Source organism: Panthera pardus, unplaced genomic scaffold (genome assembly GCF_024362965.1).
Source record: "Panthera pardus isolate Hobbes unplaced genomic scaffold, ASM2436296v1 HiC_scaffold_12, whole genome shotgun sequence".
NCBI classification, from domain to species: domain Eukaryota; kingdom Metazoa; phylum Chordata; class Mammalia; order Carnivora; family Felidae; genus Panthera; species Panthera pardus.
The window spans coordinates 71,651,844-71,673,642 of record NW_026526677.1 but is presented as its reverse complement, the minus strand read 5'-3'; the positions used below and the strand labels follow the sequence as shown (position 1 = coordinate 71,673,642).

Genomic DNA, 21,799 nt, shown 5'->3' with positions numbered 1-21,799 from the left:
GCCAGAGAGAACAGCATGTTTAAAAGCATGAGCCCATGAAAGAATATGGCATGTTTTGGAAATGGAAATCATAAAATGCTAAGTGGTGAATATTTGAAAAGCCATTACAAATACGGTTCTTTCTTTATGTATGGTGGGGTGTTTATAGATGGAAGGGAAAACATGTTACTTGAGACTGTCTTTTTTTTTTTTTTGACTTGCAGAAAGCCCTCCCCTTACCACATCTCTGCTCTTTGCAAAATTTCCCATTCTCAGTGATCTTAAGGTTTTGAAATAACTGATTTCCAAAGCCAGCCATTTTAGTATTCCTTCCATTGCCTGTGATTTTCAGATAAATCAAAACAGGTTAATCAAAGCCATATTTGTTCAACTAGTGATCCCCAAAGGGCAGGTAAATGTTGATAAAATATAGGTTCTCCTGGTAGCCCTAAATTGTGGTTCTTCTATGCCACATACTAGCTAGATGGCCTTGGACAAGTTATTTATATTCTTTAGGCTTCTGTTTTCTCATCTGAATAGGAAAAAAGAAATAATAGTACCTAATTCATAGGCTAGTTATGAAGTTTAAATAATGCACACAGCACACCTAAAAGAGTTTCTGGCACATAAAAAATACTCAGTATGTGTTAGCTATTATTAAATGATTTCATTTCTTTCCTCAGGGTAATTTTCCATTGCCTATACTACTCAAATAGGAGAATTTAGCATTCTGTAAATAAACTGTACATTCTTCACCTCTATTTTTCTTGTTATTATCTTCATTTATAGTATTCTCTGCCCTGTTCATCCTTCAAGGTCTTGTCTTTCTCCTTGAGTTATTCAGGGAGTTATTCAACTCAATAGCTTGAGTTATTCAGAAGTCATTGCTTTCTCCTCTGTGCTCCTCTGTTGGATTTTGTTTATGACTTTTTTGCTGCACTTAACACAGACTGATGTTTTGTACTTTCTTGCACAATTGCCTGACTTCCACATTGAATTTAGAGCTCCTTGAAGTTTGGAACTATGTCAGTCCTTTATGTCCTTAGAATCTAGCACAAGGTAGGAAGTTGGTAAATGTCATTAATATGTTTAATTTACTTGTTTTTATGAATTATAATTTTTATGAATTATCAATGAATATAATGAAACATCACTGCTTATTGAATACCTCTTACTCACAAGCCATTTGTTATTGTTTTTTGTTTTGTTTTGTTTTGTTTTGTTTTTCTACTGTTTTTGGATGTTGATACTCCTGTGTTAGAGTAGAAGCATTGTGTAGTGAAATGAAGAGAGGGCCTTACAGTATTGAAATCTGCCTCCTCCACATATTGGTGTATGATATTGGGAAAGTCATTTAAACTCTCACAGTATCAGTGGGATCACCTATTACTAGAGATACTAATACTAACCCTAATGTATGATTGATTAGTAACACATGTGCGAGATCTGCATGTAGCGGGTTCTTGGGTGGGGGAAGACATTGTTACCTGTACCACATTTATTAGGAAGATATTGATATTTCTACTCAGGAAGATTATTTAAAGCCCAAATATAATTATCATCTTAGAGTTTTATATTATTAGCTTAATCATGGTCATAGAAATTATCATTTTAATCATTCTTCTTCTTTTTCCTCCTCCTGACTTTCCTCCTCCTCTTCTTCCTCCTAATCCTCCTTCTTCTTCTTTCTCTTATTGTTGTTCTTCTTATTATTATTGTTATTATTAATTAGGCTTAAAATTAAAACATCCACAAGTTTTGTTGGTAATTTTTAAAATTTATTTATTTACTTATTTATTATTTTGGAAGGAGAGAAAGAGTGTGTGTGCAAGCAGGGGAAGGGCAGAGGGGCCGGGGGGGGAGAGAGAGAGAGAGAGAGAGAGAGAGAGAGAGAGAGAGAGAGAGAGAATATCCCAAGCAGGCTCCGAGCTGAGCATAGATCAGTACAGGGCTTGATGCCACGACCATGAAATCACGACCTGAGCCAAAATCAAGAGTCAGACACTGAACCAACAGAGATGCCCATGCTTCCCTAAAACTACAAGACATTTATCTTTTGTCACACCACACTGGACTCTTTAATACATCATATTCATTTAATTATCACAATATCTCTTTGAAGTATTCTGACCCCAATATTTCAGGTTAAAAAACTGAGATTCATAGCGTGAAGAAAAATTTCCAAGGTCACCTTACAGTCAGCTGATAGAGTCATGTCTTAAACCCTCTTTTTCCTTTCTGATTTTAATTGTAATGTCCTTTCCATGGCTGCCATATGCAAAATGCCCTATATTAAGCAGAATAGATGTGAATTTAAAGATCCTTGCAACTTAGTTCATGTAATAATAAATTAGTGATAAATTAAGGTTTGTAGTATGCTTTCCCAATTTAAAGGCTTTGGGGATAGCATTGTAAAAACAAAAGGTTATATAGTCTCTCAAAAGATATTGGTCACACAAGATTCATCATTTCATATGAAAGAAATTAAACTTTACCTGAATCTTGTAGGTTGCTATAGTCATAGCCCAGATCTCTGGATGAAACAAAGAAATCACCATTTCTGTATAGAGGTATAAAAGGAACCATGTAGGACTCCCGGTTGTGTCCAATGGGTGCATTGGCTTCTGGATAAACTTCTTGAAGGGGATGGTGCCTTCGGAGCCATTGTTCAAAAATACTGTAGAGGAAAGGATTATTCAGACTCAGAAACATGTTTATAAGAGAAATATTTATAATTCTTAAAGTAAAATAACCAGGCATATCTTAAAATTCCAAGACATGGAAGGATGCCAAATATATTTTTCATGCTTTGAAAATATTTTGGAAAGCACTAGTTCATTCTGTCAGCCCCTGATGAAGCTCACTCACTTGAAAGAAATATGAGAGGGTAACTATGGAAAGGGAATTTCTTAGGTAAGTGAACTTTACATGACAAGTTTAGACCTTTCAGAATGCTGCAGAACAAGGGTAATTATTGGTTGAATGACAACTGAATCAGAGTTGTAAATTAAATATGTTTCTTGTTTCAAAGAAAGTTAGCCTAAAGAAAGAACACATAAAACTAAGTTGGAATCAGTACTAAAATTTGTTTTTTTGTTTGTTTGTTTTTTGCTTTTTGTTTTTTGGTCATGGCAGGGGACTTTCAATTATTTCAACCATCTTGTTCTGTTTGGCGAAGTATATGCTCAATGAGACTTGGGGTGAGAAAGATCTTACCTCCCATAATGAAGACTAAAAATACCTGGACTTGGCTTTCCATCTTCCTCTTAAGCTAGAGTATGACCATATGATTCATACTCAATCATACATTCATCCAAGACTTTGAAACAGAAGATAGTGACATACTATCTTGTCACTAGCAAGGACAATGACAAATTATTCTGGTAGTGGGAAGACAATTGTGATAACAACATCTAATTTTTAGGGATTATAAGACCAGAAGTACCAGGAAAGGAATATCCTGTGTTCTATAGCATGGTTTTAGCAGAACTCTTGGCTGCTACTCCCCTCTTCCCTTGTTCCCACTCATTTCTGAACCTGCTTCTCCATGATTTCCTGAGCTATCCAATATCTTCTTAGCAAATTCTTTTTCTGTTTAAATCAACCAGAGTTAGTCTCTTGTGTGCAATTAAAAATTATGACAGAACAAAAGATAAACAATTAAGAGATTAAAAAGATTAAGAACAAAGTAGAAACTTAACCTATGGAAGAATTTATAGTGTATGATTAAAAGTGTGACAAAGAGAATGGCTTTGTATTATCAGGCTATATAATAGAGGGAAGGACACAAGACCTAAAGTCAGAGAACTCCCCTTAAGGCCTAGCTCTGTGTTTTAAAAGCTGTATATCTCTAAGCAAATCACTAAAGTTCTTGGAGATCTAGCCTCTTCGTCCTTAAATGAAAGCAGTAATATTTGCCCTATTTCCAAAGGGATTATCCAATGGGATAATATTTATGGAAGTACTAAATAACTAAGCTATTGTTACTTAGCTATAAAACTTGTGCCAGGAGATAAAAAGTTAGTGCATTGTCCTGGCGATGGTGTCTAAAAAGGAAAGCGATAATGCTTCAAACAAACAAAAATTGAAAAAAAAAAATGGAAATAAAGAAGAAAACAATGATGCATAATGGCAGTTCATTTTTTCCACACTGGAAAATAGTTCTATTTGTTTAGAGTATCTGGACTTCAAATGCTAGTTGTGGTTAAAGTTGGCTTTTAATTGTGAATTAACCAAGGGACCAGCAGGTTACTGATAAATACTGAAAATCTGGTCCACAAATACCAAATGATCTCTAAATAGCTCAACTACTAAATAAGTTTATTCAGTATTTATTATGAGTCAAAGTTTGGAGCAGCAAGAGCCTACATAAAAAACTGAGTCCCATGGGTTATGACAAGGGAAATTTGTAAAAGTTTCTTAATTTGTTTGATTTTCCTTTTCTTCATCTGTGAAATGGGAATAATATTTATGGATTAATTAGTATAACATAAGTAAGATGTACATTGAATTGCTTAACAAATGGTAAGTGGAAACCATCATCATCCTCATCCCCTTCTTCCTCTTCTCCCTCCTCCTCATTATTAACTTTATACTGGAAGAACTTTACAATTAGCGAGAGACCTGAGACATACTATAACAGAAATGCCAAAGCCATGTACATTTGAGCTGGGTCTTTTTAAGAAAGGTTATGATTCTGACCAGCAGGAATGAAAAAGGAGAAGATATGGGAAGATTGGCTTTTCTGTGTGTGCCTTCTCAACTAAAGAAATTTGGAATTGGCTTAACGAATAAGGCCCAAATTCTATTCAAGACCTAAAGTTTTATGAATCAGCTTTTTTTTGTTTTAAATTCTGCAGTTTTTTCCTTGCATGAAAGCATTACTTATTCATTATTTACAATTCAGAAAACATAAATGGGCAAAAATGAGAGGAGAAAAAAATTCATATAATTGCTTCATATTTGTTGTATCTAGTTTATAAAATGTGCATATATGTACATATATATTTTGACAAAAAAGAGAATTGTATTATAACATTTTAAAAGGTATTTTATTTGTATTAAGCAATATTTAATGTTTAAACAATATTTAAACACGCTTACACAATGTTTACCTGCTTTTCAACTGGCAAATCTATTTTTTTTAATGAGAAGGAGGCTTTTTGATCCAATTAATCTCTCCCCCATCCCTATTAACTTTGATTGCAAAAGAGCCCAATATCCAATGAGCTACCAGATAAGGGCTTGAGGCAAAAATTGTGCCTTTCGTTAATTGAGAAAAATTACTACTGTAGTTCAGCTTATAAATAATCTTTTTTTTTTTCCTGCCGAGAAATAAAAATTCTTCACTAGGTAGGACAAGGACATCAATTCTTAGCACCAAAAGATTTAATGGATAAAACCATTAATGTGCTCACCCACCTTATCAACCTTTTAAAATGAAGGTATTAATCTCGATTAGATTCTTCATCGGTGGTACTCATCTTCAGTTAATTTCATCAAACCATGTCTAAAATGACTCACATTGGAATTCTGATGCTTAGGTTAGATAATCACACTGCCATTTTCAGAAGACCTTATCTTCCTACCAAAGATTTATATCAACTATATCTAGACAGTTTTCTAGAATTAAGAAAAGGTACAGATGATCATGGATACAAACAAGAAAGGATATGTTTTATGTATAAAGGTAACATGAGATTTCTGGTTTCAAGTCTGACATGTAAAAACCCTGGACACTCCCATCCTCTTGTCTAGCAAGAAAAAGCTAGACAAGTGGAAAATCCACAAATTTTCTTGGGCCATGAGAGAATGAAGTCACTGGACAAACTGTCACCCCAAAGCTGCATAGATGACTGCAGACAAGTACCATTATGAAATAAGCCCTCAGCCTTCTCCATAACAAACCTGTTTAATTCAGAAGAAATGATGACCAAAGGCCTATCCCAGCTAGAGGAAGGGGATTCCAGCTTTTCTGTCTCATTTAAGGGAAATAAAACATAGGCTACATTGGCCAGGGTTTCAAGGAATAAATTGGGAATGCTGTAACCAAAGAAACAGGAAACAGGGAAAGAAAAGCTATACCATTGGAGAAACACTCATGAAGGTCACAGCTCCAAGACACTGGCCAAGTAAAAGATTGATTTAATCACAATATTTTAGAACACAACCTATGCTCCCACCTTAATACTTTACCATGAATCAACAGAGCTCCAGTATCATGACAGAGATTACAGCTTAAAGAGCTACAAGGCAGACAGTATCTGAGGAATAGTATACAGGAAAGCCCAAACTCAAGAGTGAGGACAAGAACGAAGACCTATGGAAATTTAAAGCCTCCAGCACCTACAGCTACAGTTAAACACAGCCCGACTCCTTGCCAGATTAACATAAATCCTTACATTAAAGGCCTGTCTACCTCAGTTCCTATCACTCAATAAAATATATCTGACTTTCAATAAAAAATTACAGCATGCCAAAAGGCAAGAAAATAACAACCTAAAGAGACAAAGCAATCAAAGCAAAGTAAACCCTAACTGAGATATGAGATAGGTATTGGAATTATCACATAGGGAATTTAAATAGTTATGAATAATATATTAAGGGCTGTAACAAGACAAGTAACGGACGTGCAAGAACAGATGGATGGTGAAGCAGAGAGGTGGAAAGACTCTAAGGAAGATTCACAGGAAATGCTAGAAATAAAAAACAGTGTAACAGAAAGGAAGAATGCCTTTTAATGTTCTCATCAATGGAGTTGACATGGCTAAAGAAAGAATCAGTGAGCTTGAAGATAGAAACTTCCCAAACTAGAATGCAAAGTGAAAAAAAAGAATGGGGAAAAAATCAACAGCTGTGTGATCATTTCAAAGAGGTAACATACATGCAATTGGAATAACAGAAGGAAAATAAAAAGTGAATAGAGCAGAAGAAATATTCTTCAATAAAAGGAACCAGAGGAACCCACTGATATCACTCCCAATGGCCAAAACTGGAAAAATTTCAGCCACAGAATAAATAAAGTAGTATTAGGTTATAACCCAAGGTATAAAATAAATATAGATGACTCTATGATGATATAAATTAATGAATACATAATTTATATCATGAATGAATACATGAATACATAATTTATATCATGGGGAAATACATAAGTCTACCATGCAGAAAAACTTTGAATAATTAAAATAGATACACTGAATACATAATGCAGGTGGCATATAATTCCTTAAGTCAGTTTATATAGTAGTCATCTAATATACCTGCAAAATATTCTTGAGATAAACATGAAATATATGTTTACAAGGCATGTAATGCAACTGAAAGTATATTTTATCTATCAATAAACCTCTAGTATACTGAACATAAAACAAAACAAAACAAAACAAAGGAAGTTTGAAAACCTGTCACAGACAAGAGGAGCCTAAGAGACATGATGATTAAATATAATGCGGTGTCCTATGTGGGATCCGGAAACAAAAAAAAATATATATTAAATAACTATTAAGTTATCTTAATAAAGTATGGACTTTGGTTAATAATGGATCAATATTATTTCACTAATTGTGACAAATATTCCATACTAATGTAAGATATTAAAAATAGGGGAAAATAGATGAGTATAGTTGAACTTTGTTCTATCTTTGTAACATTTTTTGTAAATAGAAAACCATTTTAAAACAAGAGTTTATTTTTTAAAAATACAACTAACAAGAAAAACTTAATGTAGATGGATATTTAGGAACAGATTTAGTTTAGTACCACCACCACAGCAACAAAAAAGCAACATATACCTGTATAATAGAAGACTTTTTCATTCATTTATTCATCTATTTTAGAGAGAGATGAATATGTATATTTTGAGCATCTATAACAAACTGACTCTGTGCAGGGTATAAAATTCCCCAAATTACTTTGGGTGAAGTTCTCCATCCTTGTGGTATTTAGAGTCTAGGGGTGGAGATAGATATTAACCAGTAATTTAAAAAATAAATCTATAATTACAGACTGGAAAATAGTATGAAGCAGGCCACATGTTAACAAGATTTAATGAGGAGACCTCATTTGGTCTTTAGTCTCTGGGAAAGCCTTTGATAGTCTGTTAACCAAGAGCTGAAGAATGCATATTTAGAGAAATGGTGGACTGTTTCTGAAGACTAGAAGGGGATTTGCCAAGGACTTTTAGTGAAAAGTACATAGCAAGTCCCAGGCACTGGCTGATATGTATATGGAGAGGAGGGAGAAAATAGTTTGCGATCAGGTTAGAGAGGTAAGTGGGGAGCAAATCATGAAGAGCAGTAGAAGGCATGTGAGAAATATTTGTATTTTTTCCTATGAGTGGCAAGAAGTCACTGTTTGTATGTGTGTGGGGGCAGGGGTAGGTATAACATGAACAGATTGTCATTTAAAATTTTTTTAAAAAATTTTTATTCATTTCTGAGAGACAAGAGACAGACAGAATGTGAGTGGAGGAGGCTCAGAGAGAGAGAGGGAGGCACAGAATCTGAAGCAGGCTCCAGGCTATTAGCTATTAGCACAGAGCCTGATGCAGGGCTTGAACGCATGAACCATGAGATCATGACCTGAACCAAAGTTGGTCCCTTAACCGACTGAGCCACCCAGGCGCCCCCCGCCCTTTTTTTTTTTTTTTAAAGATTGTACAGATTGCATTCTGGACAAGGGGCTAAAAGATAGTACGAGTTGATGTGTAGGGAACAAGGAATGAAATCACAGAGAAAATGATGTGTAGGCAAAAAGATGGTGTGTGACTATCCAAGTAGGTATACTGAGTGATGAGATGTCATAGAAGACTCCAAGTTTTCTGGCTTATTCCGCAGGAGAAAATGTTTTTAAAAAATTGTTTAATGTGGGGCATTGGGGTGACTCAGTCGGTTAAGTGTCTGACTTGGGCTCAAGTCATGATCTTGCCTTTTGTGGGTTTGATCCCTGCATTGGGCTCTGTGCTGACAGCTCAGAGCCTGGAGCCTGCTTTGGATTCTGTGTCTCCTTCTCTCTGTCTCTCTGTCTCTCTCAAAAATAAATAAACATTAAAAAAAAATAAAAAATTGTTTAATGTTTATTTATTTTTGAGAGAGTGAGAAAGAGGGAGGGGCAAAGAGACAAGGAGAGGGAGAATCCCAAGCAGTCTCCATACTGTCAGCGCAGAGCTGGATGAAGGCTTGATCTCATGAACTGTGAGATCATGACCTGAGCTGAAATCAAGAATCAGATGCTTACCTGATTGAGCCAATCAGGTACCCCAGGACAAAATATTTTTTATTCCCAAGGATGTAGTCAACTGGAGAGAAAATGTGGCATGAGGAAGAAATATTAGTATTATGATTTTTGATGTACTGTACTTGAAGATATTTTTGAAACGTTCTAAAGGAGATGTCAGGTGGACAGCTGGATATTTGGGTCTGGATTTCAGAGTAAGATTTACTCTGGAAATATAAATTGAGAGGCCATCAGCTTGTGTTAATAAGTGAAGTTATGGGAGTATGAGACAATGGAAAGATCAAAGAATCTGGGGTTATTTTTCTCAAGTGTCATCTTTCTGGAAGGCCAGGACAGATGCAGTGATCATCACACTGTCTGTGAGAACCATTGCTTGAGATGCCTCAAGCAAGCCAGTCAAAACTCGAGTCTGGTCGGGGGAACAAATACACCCAGTCTGTGGTACTATGTTATGGGAGCCCTGGCAAACCAATAGGTAGGTAATAGTACTCACCTAAAGCGATTCTTATAAATATTAAGTATGTTGAAATATGCAAAACAACTTCAAGTGATGTATAGAAGAAGTATTGCTGTTATTGATATTAAAACTAATTACTCTGTTTCTGAATTTTCCTTTCAAGGATTTCCTAAGAACTTAAGTTTCCTTAAAATTTATTGTCTACTACATCATTTGCTCCTGCAAGACTTAGGTCAAATGCTACTTCTCTTAAAACAGCAATCAGACTTAATGTTTCTCTCCTTTGATTATTACATTTATCAAGTTGTAATTATTTGATTATGTGTCACTCTCTAGCAATATAAGGAGAAACTCACTGAAAGCTATGATGTTGTCTTGTTGATCATTGTACACTAAATGTCCATCATAGTGCCTATCTAACAAGCGGGCTGGGTATGTGTAGTCCAAAAATATGTGAACTTTAGTGGGAATTGTATAGTTTTCTTGGGAGAGAATCCGATTTTTTAAAATCAAAATCTCAAAAGGAATGTGAATTAAATATGTGAAGAATCACTTATTTAGTGGTTAGAGGTTAGAGCTGAGAAAAGGAGGAATCTAAGAGATGCTAATCGTTTTGAGTTGGATGTTTCTGTAGGTGGTGCTATTCACTGATCAACATCAGTTAACACAGTATCTAGCATGTAATAACCATTGTGTTAGGTGCTGGGAATATAAAGTCAAATGGGGAGTCTCATCTTCAAAAGAGTTGCACTCTAATCAATCACTCAGCACAGTATGGTTGGAGTGACATGGGAGAAACAGGGCCATTAACGTCTTGGGAGAACAAAGAAAGAGGAGATAGCATCTGATTTGGAAGAGGATGGGGGATGTATTAGAGTTCCCCAGAAAAAGAGAACCAACAGGGTGTGTGTGTGTGTGTGTGTGTGTGTGTGTGTGTGTGTGTGTATACACAGACAAACACAGAGAGAGAAAGAGACAGACAAAAAGAGAGACACAGAGAAAAATAGAGGCAGATACAGTAACAGAGAGAGAGAGAGAGAGAGAGAGAGAGTCTCATATGATTGTAGAAACTTGGCAAATCCAAAATCTGCAGGGTAGGCAGACAGGCCAGAGACTGAGGCAAGAGACACAGTTAAAGTCCAAAGTCAGTCTGCTAGCACAATTTATTCTTGATCGAGGAGGTCACTTTTTCCCTATGAAGGCCTTCAACTGGTTTGAATGAGGCCTACCCACATTATGGAGGGTAATCTGCTTTATTCAAAGTCTACCAGGGTAAATATTAATATCATCTTTAAAAATACCTTCAAAGAAACGTCCAGAATGTTTGACCAAATGGCTGGGTACATGGCCTAACTAAGTTGACACATAAAATTAACCATCACTCGCACCTAACTTTTGAAAATGAATAGCACAAGTTTGGGCAAAGTAATAAATGGGAAAGGGCACTTTAGGAAAGAATAAAGCACAAGCATGAAGAAATGGGGGTGTGCTTTTGGGGCCCTGCAAGCAGTTGAAAAGGTCTGGAAGGAAGGATGTGTGTGGGCACATGTAGCTAAACCAAAACTACATATAGGGCCTTTCTACATATTAAGAAAGGCAGAAAGTCTGAATGAGAAGCCATTGGGGGATTTTAAGCAAGGAATTGACATAACCATGTTTAATTAATGCATAATTAAATGAATCAGTGGCTGACTTTGGGGGCCCAAAGGAAGTAACCAGGTAATAGTCACGTGACTTGCTTACACTGAGGCCCCTGTTAAAATCTTGGATCCTCTCTCTGTGTTTGAAAGAACAGTATCCCAGAGATTCTTTTCTTCATGCACCTGCCTAACAATAGAACTCATTGAAGGAGTATTTAGAAAGTTTTACTGAAAAATCACACTTTTAAAAGAAGTGGACACTTTAAGAGCATAGATTGTCAGGGATGCGTAGCTGCAAGTGAAAAGCCTGTTCCACAGCTAAGAAATTCAACTGGGGCTAACTGCAATTTTAAATACATGCCCCACAACTTCTTAGCTTAGTTGAGAAAAGGGCAGACAAATCCTTGGGGCATGTGTAAGGGAGTGAAAAACAGATTAAAATCACTTAAGCGAATGATGAAATTTGAAGGGATTTTAGTGTAAGAACCAAAATATTGGTGATAACGAACCAAAAAGAACCAAAAAGCTAGAAGTCTAAGAAAGGCTGTTTCAGAGGTTGTTTTTTTCTTTTTCCCATAAATATTTAAGGGTGTCATTAGGTGACAAGCCCCCTGCTATGATCAGTTTTGAGAGAGGATTGAAAGCAAGTTGCCATGCTCCCCGTGTGACTGTAATGTGCATCCGGGACTGAGAGCCACTGCACTAGGCAGAAGTTACACCCAGGTTGAATGAGTCAGGCTGCACTCACAGGCCATGGCTGTTCAGAGTGGTCCCTAAGAAGTATTCGGAAGGGCCAGCCCTCCCACACAATGGGGCAGGCTTTTCATTTGGCTTTCAATGGATATTACTGATTGACTTCCAGATTCTCAGTGCTCTTCCCAGGGGATTGGTGGCATTACAGCATCTCTTGCCTCTTCACTAAATTGCCTATTTATTTATTCACTAAATATTGTATTAATTATAATTATTGTATTAATGTTCATATTGTATTAATATTAATATCTTATACCCATTACTTGTCAAGCTCCAAGGATGGTCTATCAGAATGATCCCTCTCCTCATGGATCTTACTCCGTGTTGCAATAAAGAGATATGTAAAATTTCAACAGCAATGATGCTGTTGGAGGCATGTGTATAAAACCTATAGGCTTGCAACAGGAGCAAGGAACTGTTGGGAGTCCAGGAAAGCTTCACAGCAGGGATGGTATGTAAACTGGATGAATAGATTACCCTGGAGGCTTTGCATTCAAAGCAGAGACCTACAGGGAGCCTGGGCACTGATGTAATTGAAAACTGAAAATGGCTTTTTGGTGTGTGGGAGTAGAATGTAGAGTGGTGCAGGATTAATAAGGAGTGAGACCAGAAAGGTGAGAAGGGTCAGGTTGTGAAAGGCCTACCCAGGGCACAGGGGGAGATGGAAGTAGTTTGGATTGATCCTGAGAGTTAACTTGCTACCTAAGCACTTTAGGTAAGGAGTGACCATGATTGAATTTGAATTTTAGAAATATTATAGTGGATATGTGTATTAGTATATATTATACTAAATAACAATAAGTCAACATATATGATTTCCATCTACTGGAGATCATAATGTATTGGTGGACCAACAGTGCATAAGACAACTTCTATTTATGCAGACAGCTATGACTTTTCTTAAGAGATCTGTGTTGCCCCTGTTCCTTACAAAATCTCTCTTCATTTCACACCAACTTTTCCATTACTTCCTACTATTCTTTATTATAATGATACTTTGGAGGCTCGTAAAATAATGGGGAAAAACCCAATCAATTCAGTAATCATTCCCATTTATTAAGTGTTAACATATCTGGCATGCTGCTGGGGATTTTAATAAACATTATATTATTTCTCCAACAATACTGCTAGAGAGGATTAGTAATAGTAACAGTTATGAGAATTAGCTTATGCAACACTTACTGTATGCCAGGTACTGCTTGAGGTACTCCTCATATAGGAACTCATCTAATTCACAAAACAATCCTATGAGGAATGTTCAGTTCCTCAATTATCCCTATTCACAGATGGGAAAACTAAAGCATAAAGAGGATAAGACTCATGCCCATGGTTACACAGCTAGTAGGTGGCAGGTGGCAGAACGAGGCTTCAAAGCCAGGCAACCTCCCGCAGTACAGGTTCTTGGCCTTAAGAAAACATTGCCTCACCACAGTGTTCACAAGAAAACACACAAAAACTGAGCAAACAAGCAAAAAGGAGTTTAAATAACTTCTTCAATTCATTTGGTTAATAAATGGAGCAGCAGGAATCAAACTCTGGTTTGCTCCACTTGGCATTTTCCAACATAACAAGTTCTGTCAACTGCATGTTTTGCAAACAAACAGAGTGAACCTGCATGATTTGCCCATTTTCTAGTTTAGTCAGGAAAAGGAAAAGAATACTGGAAAAGAGCTTGTGAGTGAAAAAAACCTGTGGAATTTTGTATTAGAAATGAAAGTAGGGGGTGCCTGGGTGGCTCAGTCAGTGAAGTGTCTGATCCTTGATTTCAGCCCAGGTCATGATCTTGAGGTTCGTGAGAGTGAGCCCCACATCAGGCTCTGTGCTGACGGTGCAGAGTCTGCTTGGGATTCTCTCTCTCTCTCTCTCTCTCTCTCTACGCACCTCCCCTGCTCACTCTGTCTCTCTAAAAATAAAAATAAAACATTAAAAATAAATGAAAGCTTAATCTATTCACTACTAAATCCATAAAATGTAAAGTAGAGCTTGTACACAGTTGGCAAATAATAAATATTTGATAACTGTTCCAGAAGGAGTCTAGGATCTGTCCCATGGGAATGAGAATATATAATATACGTATATACTTTACAAATACATATTTAACGAATAGTTATTAAGTATCTACCCACACAGGCAAGTATAGGAAGTAACATGGTAAAGTACAAGATAAAATGTCTCAAAAGGCAGAATCCCTCCTTCCCTTAAGCAAACTTTAGGGAGGTAAGCTACTTATACCATATATATAGTATTTTTCCTTTAGCCAAGGCTCTAGGACCTTTATCTGATGTAGACAGGTGTCTTTAAGTATTATAGAATTAAAGTCATCATTAATGGCCAGAACAGTAAAACAAGTTCAAGGTAGGCAAAATGAGTATAAGTACTGTTTGACTAACCCAGCATTGCTGTCATGAGCACCAGACAATACTCTGTGGTTTCCAATCTTCTCTCTAAATTGTGTTTTTAATACCATGTCTCTAGGCCCTAGGCATCTACTTTTGATGTGTTGTTAACAGCCTCACTACTTTCCCCCAATCATGACAGATTTTACCTGCTTCTGAGGGTTACAGTGGAGAATTCACCACACATCTATTACCTGCACAGATAGAGACTCCTTTATTTGTATTGAAAGCTCTTTCCTCCAAACAAAAGGATTATTACTACCATTTTGGCATCTGGCCCTTCAGATGCACCTCTAACACTTTCAGCCTCACAAGGAATTGGTATTGTTTGATGGAAATTCAGAGAAGTTATGGAATTATTTCTTGACCTAATAACCTACCTCACAGCCTAAAGATCCCTGCATTCTATAATTCCATTAATCAATTCTTACCACTCCTCAACTGGAATGTCTTTTATTTTCCTTGTAGGCTCTATGAGTCCTTGTTAATAAAAATCACTAAGAACCTCATTCTTCCCCTTGGATCATTGATAGGACATGAGCCAATTCTTCAATACTCATACCTGACCTATTATCTCCTGGGTTTCTGTCTCTTTTCCAGAACAGCATTTAGTGAAAAAAAAAATACATTCATTTGGTGCATATGGATTAAAAAAAAAAAGGCATAGTGAGAAGAATGGACAGACAAGAACAAAATACCAAAAATCTACGGGTATTAGCATAAGGCATTTGAATTTATTCCATAGGCAATAAGAGTCACTGCTGCCACTTGAGAAGGTGAATGATGTGAAAAAATGGTTGTGCATAGAGAGATGTATATGGAAGTGTTGCCAAAGATGGATTTTTGTTGGAGAGATTAGGGGCAAGGGACCAACAGCACACATGGGGTAGCTAAGTAACGAGGACCTAAACTAACAATGTAAGAGAAACTGAAGGTAATGTCTGTAAATGAAACAAGAAAACAAAGAAGGTCACAAATGTTTGAACACCAGGAATGCCATCTGGCAGAAGAAAAATTCAGTATGAGCTCAAATGCTTCTTTCCAGTGAACAGCAAATATTCCGTGTATGCCTAAGAATATTTATGATGTACAATTATAGAAACATACGGAACACAAATTCACAAATAATTTATGGAGCAATAATAGTGACATCATTGGAAATTTAGATGAGAAAAATTATAATGTGTTCAAGTCTAGCCTAATGAACAAAGAAGATAATGTAAAACATCCTTCAGAAAGCAAATTCAACCGAAGCTGAAAACCTGACATCTTAATCACGACAAATGATTCTGACTGGTAGAAGATAGGAGCTTATGAAAAGAATCAAAGACTGAAAAAAAAAGAGATTATTTTCCGTGTATATTTCCCCAAAGTGATAGTTATATACCCATCTAACTCCTTTTATTCTTTCTGTAGCCAAAAATCTTTATCTGCCATTATTTTCAAGTCTCTTTTCTACTCCTCTAGTTTTCTATTCAATTGGGAAAAAATGGCAAATGTATTTCTTAAAAAGATCAGTAATCTGAGTGTCACCCAATCTAGTCAAAAATATAAATTGTCACTTTAGGCAAAGGAGAAATCTGTTATTCTGTTTGTATTGGGTCTTTGTTAAGGGAGGAGAGTAAACACGAAAGGAAGAATCCCCATACTCTGTGCTAAGGAAAGATCTATAGAAAGGTGAGACATTAGTAAAACCCCTTCAGAAAACAATGAACAACTGAGGGTAGAAGATCAAAGGAGCAAACAGACAATCTCAGGAAGAGTGGGGGTAGAAACCAAGGAGTTTATGACAGTAGGTACTTTGGAATCTCTCAAAATGTCCCAATTTGTTATCACTTATTACCTGTTTACCCCCAAGTGATTAGAAGTAAAACTTAAGGAATGAGAAGGATGCTGTTAGGGCACTTCAATGGAAACAGGAGCCATGAATATCATTCCAATCCACAGCCACATGGCAGAGAGAGGGAGAAAGAGAGAGAGCAAGCGAGCGTGTGCAATTCTGAAAGACAGAACAGACATGGCAGCCATATTTGCAAACCTTTCCATGGGCCCAGCTGACAACCCCTCTCTTCTCAAAGGCCAGAGTAATGAATTTCCTGTTTGAAGGCTTTCCCTCAACTCTATATACTTCTAGACAGTGAGGATTAGTAATTCCATTTATCCCTCATGTCCCAAATTCTTGGGATTTCCTTGTTTCCTTTTGAAAGTTGAACTTGCCTGTGTCAGTGAGGTTTTATCATTTTTTCTTTGTGTCCAAAATGTTTGAGAATCTCTAGCTATTAAGAAAATATTACTGGATCTAATCACTCAACAAATACAAGAATTTCTCAGAGATTTGATTACCTCATTAATGCATTTGCACTCAAAACTGATGTAGAGATCAGTGAAGCTTGAAAAAAAATATGCACTAAACACATAAATATCATTTACTGGGGACTCATATGAGGGAGAAGGGAGGAAAAGTGTATTTGATTGTTTTTTTTTTTTAAAGCAACAGAAAGAAAATGGCATTTCAGAAAAAGGCTCTTCCTGAGAAAGGAGACGTAAGGCTTCATAGACGTAGAAATCACATATTATGCACATATTGATATGACACATATTAGGACCTGAAAGAATTCTGTCATCTAACCAGGAGTTGGTAAATGGGTAGCCTAGAGTCACAGCAGTGTTTGAGGCTTTGCCATCTAGATGGGCTCACTCACGATTAGAGCAGTTCTACCTGTATCTGTTTTACATATAGAAGTGCCGTTGTTTAATTAAAAAAATAAAAGGATTCTGTGTTTCCACTGCTTGAGGGGCAGTAGGTGAGGCTCTGTGGACCTGGTTCATGAAACAAACATAACTGGTGAAAATTATGAAAAATAATCCCAACAATTTAAAATTTCTGGAAAGTTTTAAATGAAGAAACATTTATTCAAGAAAATCTCCTGTTTTATAACTGGAAGTTTTTACCTCCTACTCCCCTTTATCTATTTAGCCCATCTCCCCAGCACCCTCTCCTCTGGCAGCCACCAGTTTTTCCTCTGTATTTAGGAGTCTGCTTCTGGTTTTTGGTTTGTTGGTTTGTTTGTTTGTTTGTTCATTTATTTTGTTTTATAGATTCCCCATATGAGTTAGATCTTATGGTATGTGTCTTTCTCTGTCTGACTTATTTCACACAGTATCATACACTCTGGCATTTAAATCATGGCCCTTTGACTTGTCACGCAACAGATTGCTTTGAATCTATTGATTTATTTGCAGACTGCTGACATGTTAACGGTAAGTCTCCCAATTCATGAACAGGGATATCTTTCTGTTTATACAGATTTTAATTAATTTCATCCAACAAAGGTTTGTAGTTTGCAGTGTACAAGTCTTGTATTATATTCTTTTTGATGGTACTGCAAATGGAATTATTTTCTTAATTTCACTTTTGGATTGTTTATTGCTAGTATATAGAAATACAATATTTTTATATGTTGATTTTGTATCTTGCAACTTTACTGAACTCTTTCATTAGCTCTACCCCCACTTTTTCTTTCTTTATAGATTCTTTATGGTTTTCTATATAAAAGATCATGCCATCTGCACATACAGGTAGTTTTACTTCCTTTCCAGTTTGGACAATTTTTATTCTTTTTCTTGCCTAATGGCCCTGGCTAAAACTGCCAGTATAATGCTACATAGAAGTGGCAAGAGCGGGGCCTTGTGTGTCTAAATCAGTTGAGCATCTCACTCTTGATTTCAGCTCACAGTTGGTGGGTTCAAGCCCTGTGTTGGGCTCTGTGCTGATGGCTCAGAGCCTGGAGCCTGCTTCGGATTCTGTGTCTCCCTCTCTCTCTGCCCTTCCCCTGCTCATGCTTTCTTTCTCTCTCAAAAATAAATAAATGTTAAAAAAAAAAAAAAAAAAGAAGTGGCAAGAGCAAACAAACTTGTCTTGTTCCCAAACTTAGGGGAAATGATTTCAGTTTTTAACCATTAAGTGTACATTTTCATAGATATTCTTCATCAAATTGAGAAAGTTTCCTTTTATTCCTAGTTTCATAAGTGTTTATTTTTTCATGAAAGAATGTTGGCTTTTGATGCATTTATTGAAATAATCATGTGTTTTTTCCCTTTCATTATATTAATATGTTGGACTAACCTTGCATCTCCAGAATAAATCCCACGTGGCCATGGTCTAAACCTTATAAGATAGTGTTGGACTTTTTTTCCAGGATTTTATTGAGGATTTTTCATTTATATTTGTAATATAAATTCTGCAGTTTATAATTGTACAGTTTTGGGGTGCCTGGGTGGCTCGATCAGTTGAGTGTCTGACTCTTGATTTCAGTTCAGAGCATGATCCCAGGGTCATGGGATCAAACCTCGCATAATATTCTTAAGATTCTCCCTTTCTCTCTCCCTCTGCCCCTCTCCCCCAATGGCGCGCTCTCTCTAAAATAATAATGATAATAATAATAATTCTGCAGTTTTCTCTTCTGTGATTGCTTTGTCTGGTTTTGCTATCAGGGTAATACTGGCCTCACAGAATAAGTTAGGAAATGTTTCCTCATTTTTGGAAGACTTAGATTGGTTTAGTTCTTCTTTAAATGCTTGGTGAATTCATGAGTTAAGCCATTTGATCCTGAAACTTTCTTTGTTGGATTTATTTTTAATGTTTTTAATGTTTACTTATTTTGAGAAAGAGAGCACATGCACCAGTGGGGGAAGGGCAAAGAGAGAAGGAGAGAGAGAATCCCAAGCAGGCTGCGCATTGTCAGCACAGAGCCAGATGCGAAGCTTGTTCCCACAAACCATGAGATCGTGACCTAAGACAAAATCAAGAGTTGGATGCATAACTGACTGAACAACCCAGATGCCCAGATTTAAAAAAAAAAAAAAAAATGCTATCCCAGTATCTTTATTTGTTATAGGCCTGGTCACATTTTCTATTTCTTCTTGGGTTAGTTTTGGTAATTTATGTGTTTCTAGGAATTTGTCCATTTCTTCTAGAATGCTAATTTGTTGCTCTACAATTTGTTGTTCATAGCGTTCCCTCATAATCTATTTTTCCCTCTGCAAATTCAGTAGTAACGTCCTCTCTTTCATTCCTGATCTTATTTTTTTAAATTATATTTAAAAGTTTATTTATTTTGAGAGAGAGAGCCTGTGTGAATGGAGGAGGGGCAGAGAGAGAGAGAGAGAGAGAGAGAAGAGAAGAGAATCCCAAGCAGACTCCATGTTGTCAGTGCAGAGCCCAACCAGGATCTCAAACTCTCCAACTGTGAGATCATGATCTGAGCTGACATTAAAAATCAGATGCTTAACCAACTGAACCACCCAGATGCTCCTCTTTCATTCCTGAATTTGGTAATTGAGTCTTCTTTATTTTTTTATTGGCCAATTTAATTAAAGGTTTATCGTTTTTATTGATCTTTCCAAAGAATCAATTTTTGTTGATTTTCTCCATTGTTTTCCTATTCTCTATAGTACTAATTCCTATTCCTATTTCCAGTCTAATTTTTATTATTTCCTCCTTCTTATTTGAGTTTAGTTTGCTCTTCCTTTTCTAATTTATAATGTTGGTGGCTGGGTTATTAATTTGTAATATTTCTTATTTTTTAATGTGTGACTTACAACTATAAAAGCACTACTTTTCCTGCATCCCATATGTTTTTGTGTGTTTTGTTTTAATATTTTTAAATGTTTATTTTGAGAGAGAGAGAGAGAGAGAGAGAGAGAGAGAGAGAGAGAACAAGTAGGGGAAGGACAGAGAGAGAATTGAAGCAGACTCTGAGCTGTCAGTACAGAGCCTGATGCAGGGCTTGATCTCACAAACCGAGTTCATGACCTGAGCTGAAATCAAGAGTCCGATGCTTAACCAACTGAGCCACCCAGGTGCCTCTTTTTTGTTTTAATTTAACTTTGAGTATTTTCTAATTTCTCTTGTGATTTCTTCTTTAACCCAGTGGTTATTTAGGAGTGTGTTGCTTAATTTCTATATATTTATAACATTTCCAAATCTCTATTGTTGATTTTTTATTTCCTTTTATTGTGGTTGGAGATCATCCATTCTACCATTTTTATCTTTAAGAAGTTTTAAGACTCGTGTCTAACATGGTCTAACATGTGATTGATGCTAGAGAATATTCCATGTGCACTGGGGAAGAATGTACATTTTCTGCTATTGGGTAGAATATTCAATATATGTCTGCTAGGTCTCATTGGTATATAGTATATTTAAAATCTTCTATTCTTCTCTGATGTTTGGTTTAGTTATTCTATCCATTATTGAAAGTGGGGTATTAACTATCCATTAGAGTTAAACTGTGTATTTCTCCCTTCAAGTCTGTCAGTTTTTGCTTCATGTATTTTGTTACTCTGTTCTTAGGTACATATATATTTATAATTGTCATGTCTTCTTGATTGATTGATCATTTTATTGTTATATTATGTCTTCTTTTGTATCTACTAATAATTTTTGTTTTAAAGTCTTTTTTTTTTTTTTTTGTCTGATATTAGTAGAGCTATCCCAGGTCTCTCTTGATTATTGTTTCCATGAATTCTTTTCCTTTTATTTTCAACCTATTTGTGTCTGTGTATTTACAATGGGTTACTTTTAGACAACATATATTGAGGTCATTTTTTTTTTTTTTATCCAGTTAGCCACATTCTGCCTTTAATTAGAGAACTCATTCTATGTGCATTTAATGTAATTACTGATAAGGAAGTCCTTACTTCTGCCATTTTGCTATTTTTTTTCTATAGCTGTCTTATGTCTTTTTGTTTCTCAATTCTTTCATTGCCAACTTCTTTTATGATAAATATATTTTCTGGTTACCCTTTTAATTCCTTTGTCATTTCTTTTAGTATGCTAGCTTATGTTATTTTCTTAGTGATTGCCCTGGGGATTACTACTGACATTTACAATCTACTTCAAATTAATACCAACTTAATTTTATTTTATTTATTTTATTTTTTTAATTTAATTTAATTTTGTTAGTTTTATTTAATTTTATTTTTATTTATTTTTTTATTTTATTAATTTTATTTTTTATTTTTTAATTTTTTTTAAATGTTTATTTATTTTTGAGAGAGAGACAGAGTGTGAGCAGGGGAGGGGCAGAGAGAGAGAGGGAGACACAGAATCTGAAGCAGGCTCCAGCCTCTGAGCTGTCAGCACATAGCCCGATGCAGGGCTCGAACTCACAGAGTGTGAGATCACTACCTGAGCTGAAGTTGGATGCTTAAGCAACTGAGCCACCTAGGTGCCCTTCCCTTTCATTTTTGAAGAATTATTTCATACAATTCTTCATTCACAATAGTTTCTTTCAGCAGTTTGAATATGTCAATCCTCTGTTTTCTGGCTTTCA

At 36.0% G+C, this 21,799-nt stretch overlaps 1 protein-coding gene across 2 annotated transcripts in view; it reads right to left on the bottom strand.

The window, feature by feature from the left end:
• The window catches only part of TYR (tyrosinase), a 106,115-nt gene that overhangs the window by 6,728 nt on the left and 77,588 nt on the right, over positions 1-21,799 (bottom strand). For both annotated transcript variants that reach the window (XM_019450049.2, XM_019450048.2), the window contains exon 4: positions 2,475-2,656. In XM_019450049.2, the coding sequence (XP_019305594.2) occupies positions 2,475-2,656 (182 nt within the window). The remainder of the gene's footprint in view (positions 1-2,474; positions 2,657-21,799) is intronic.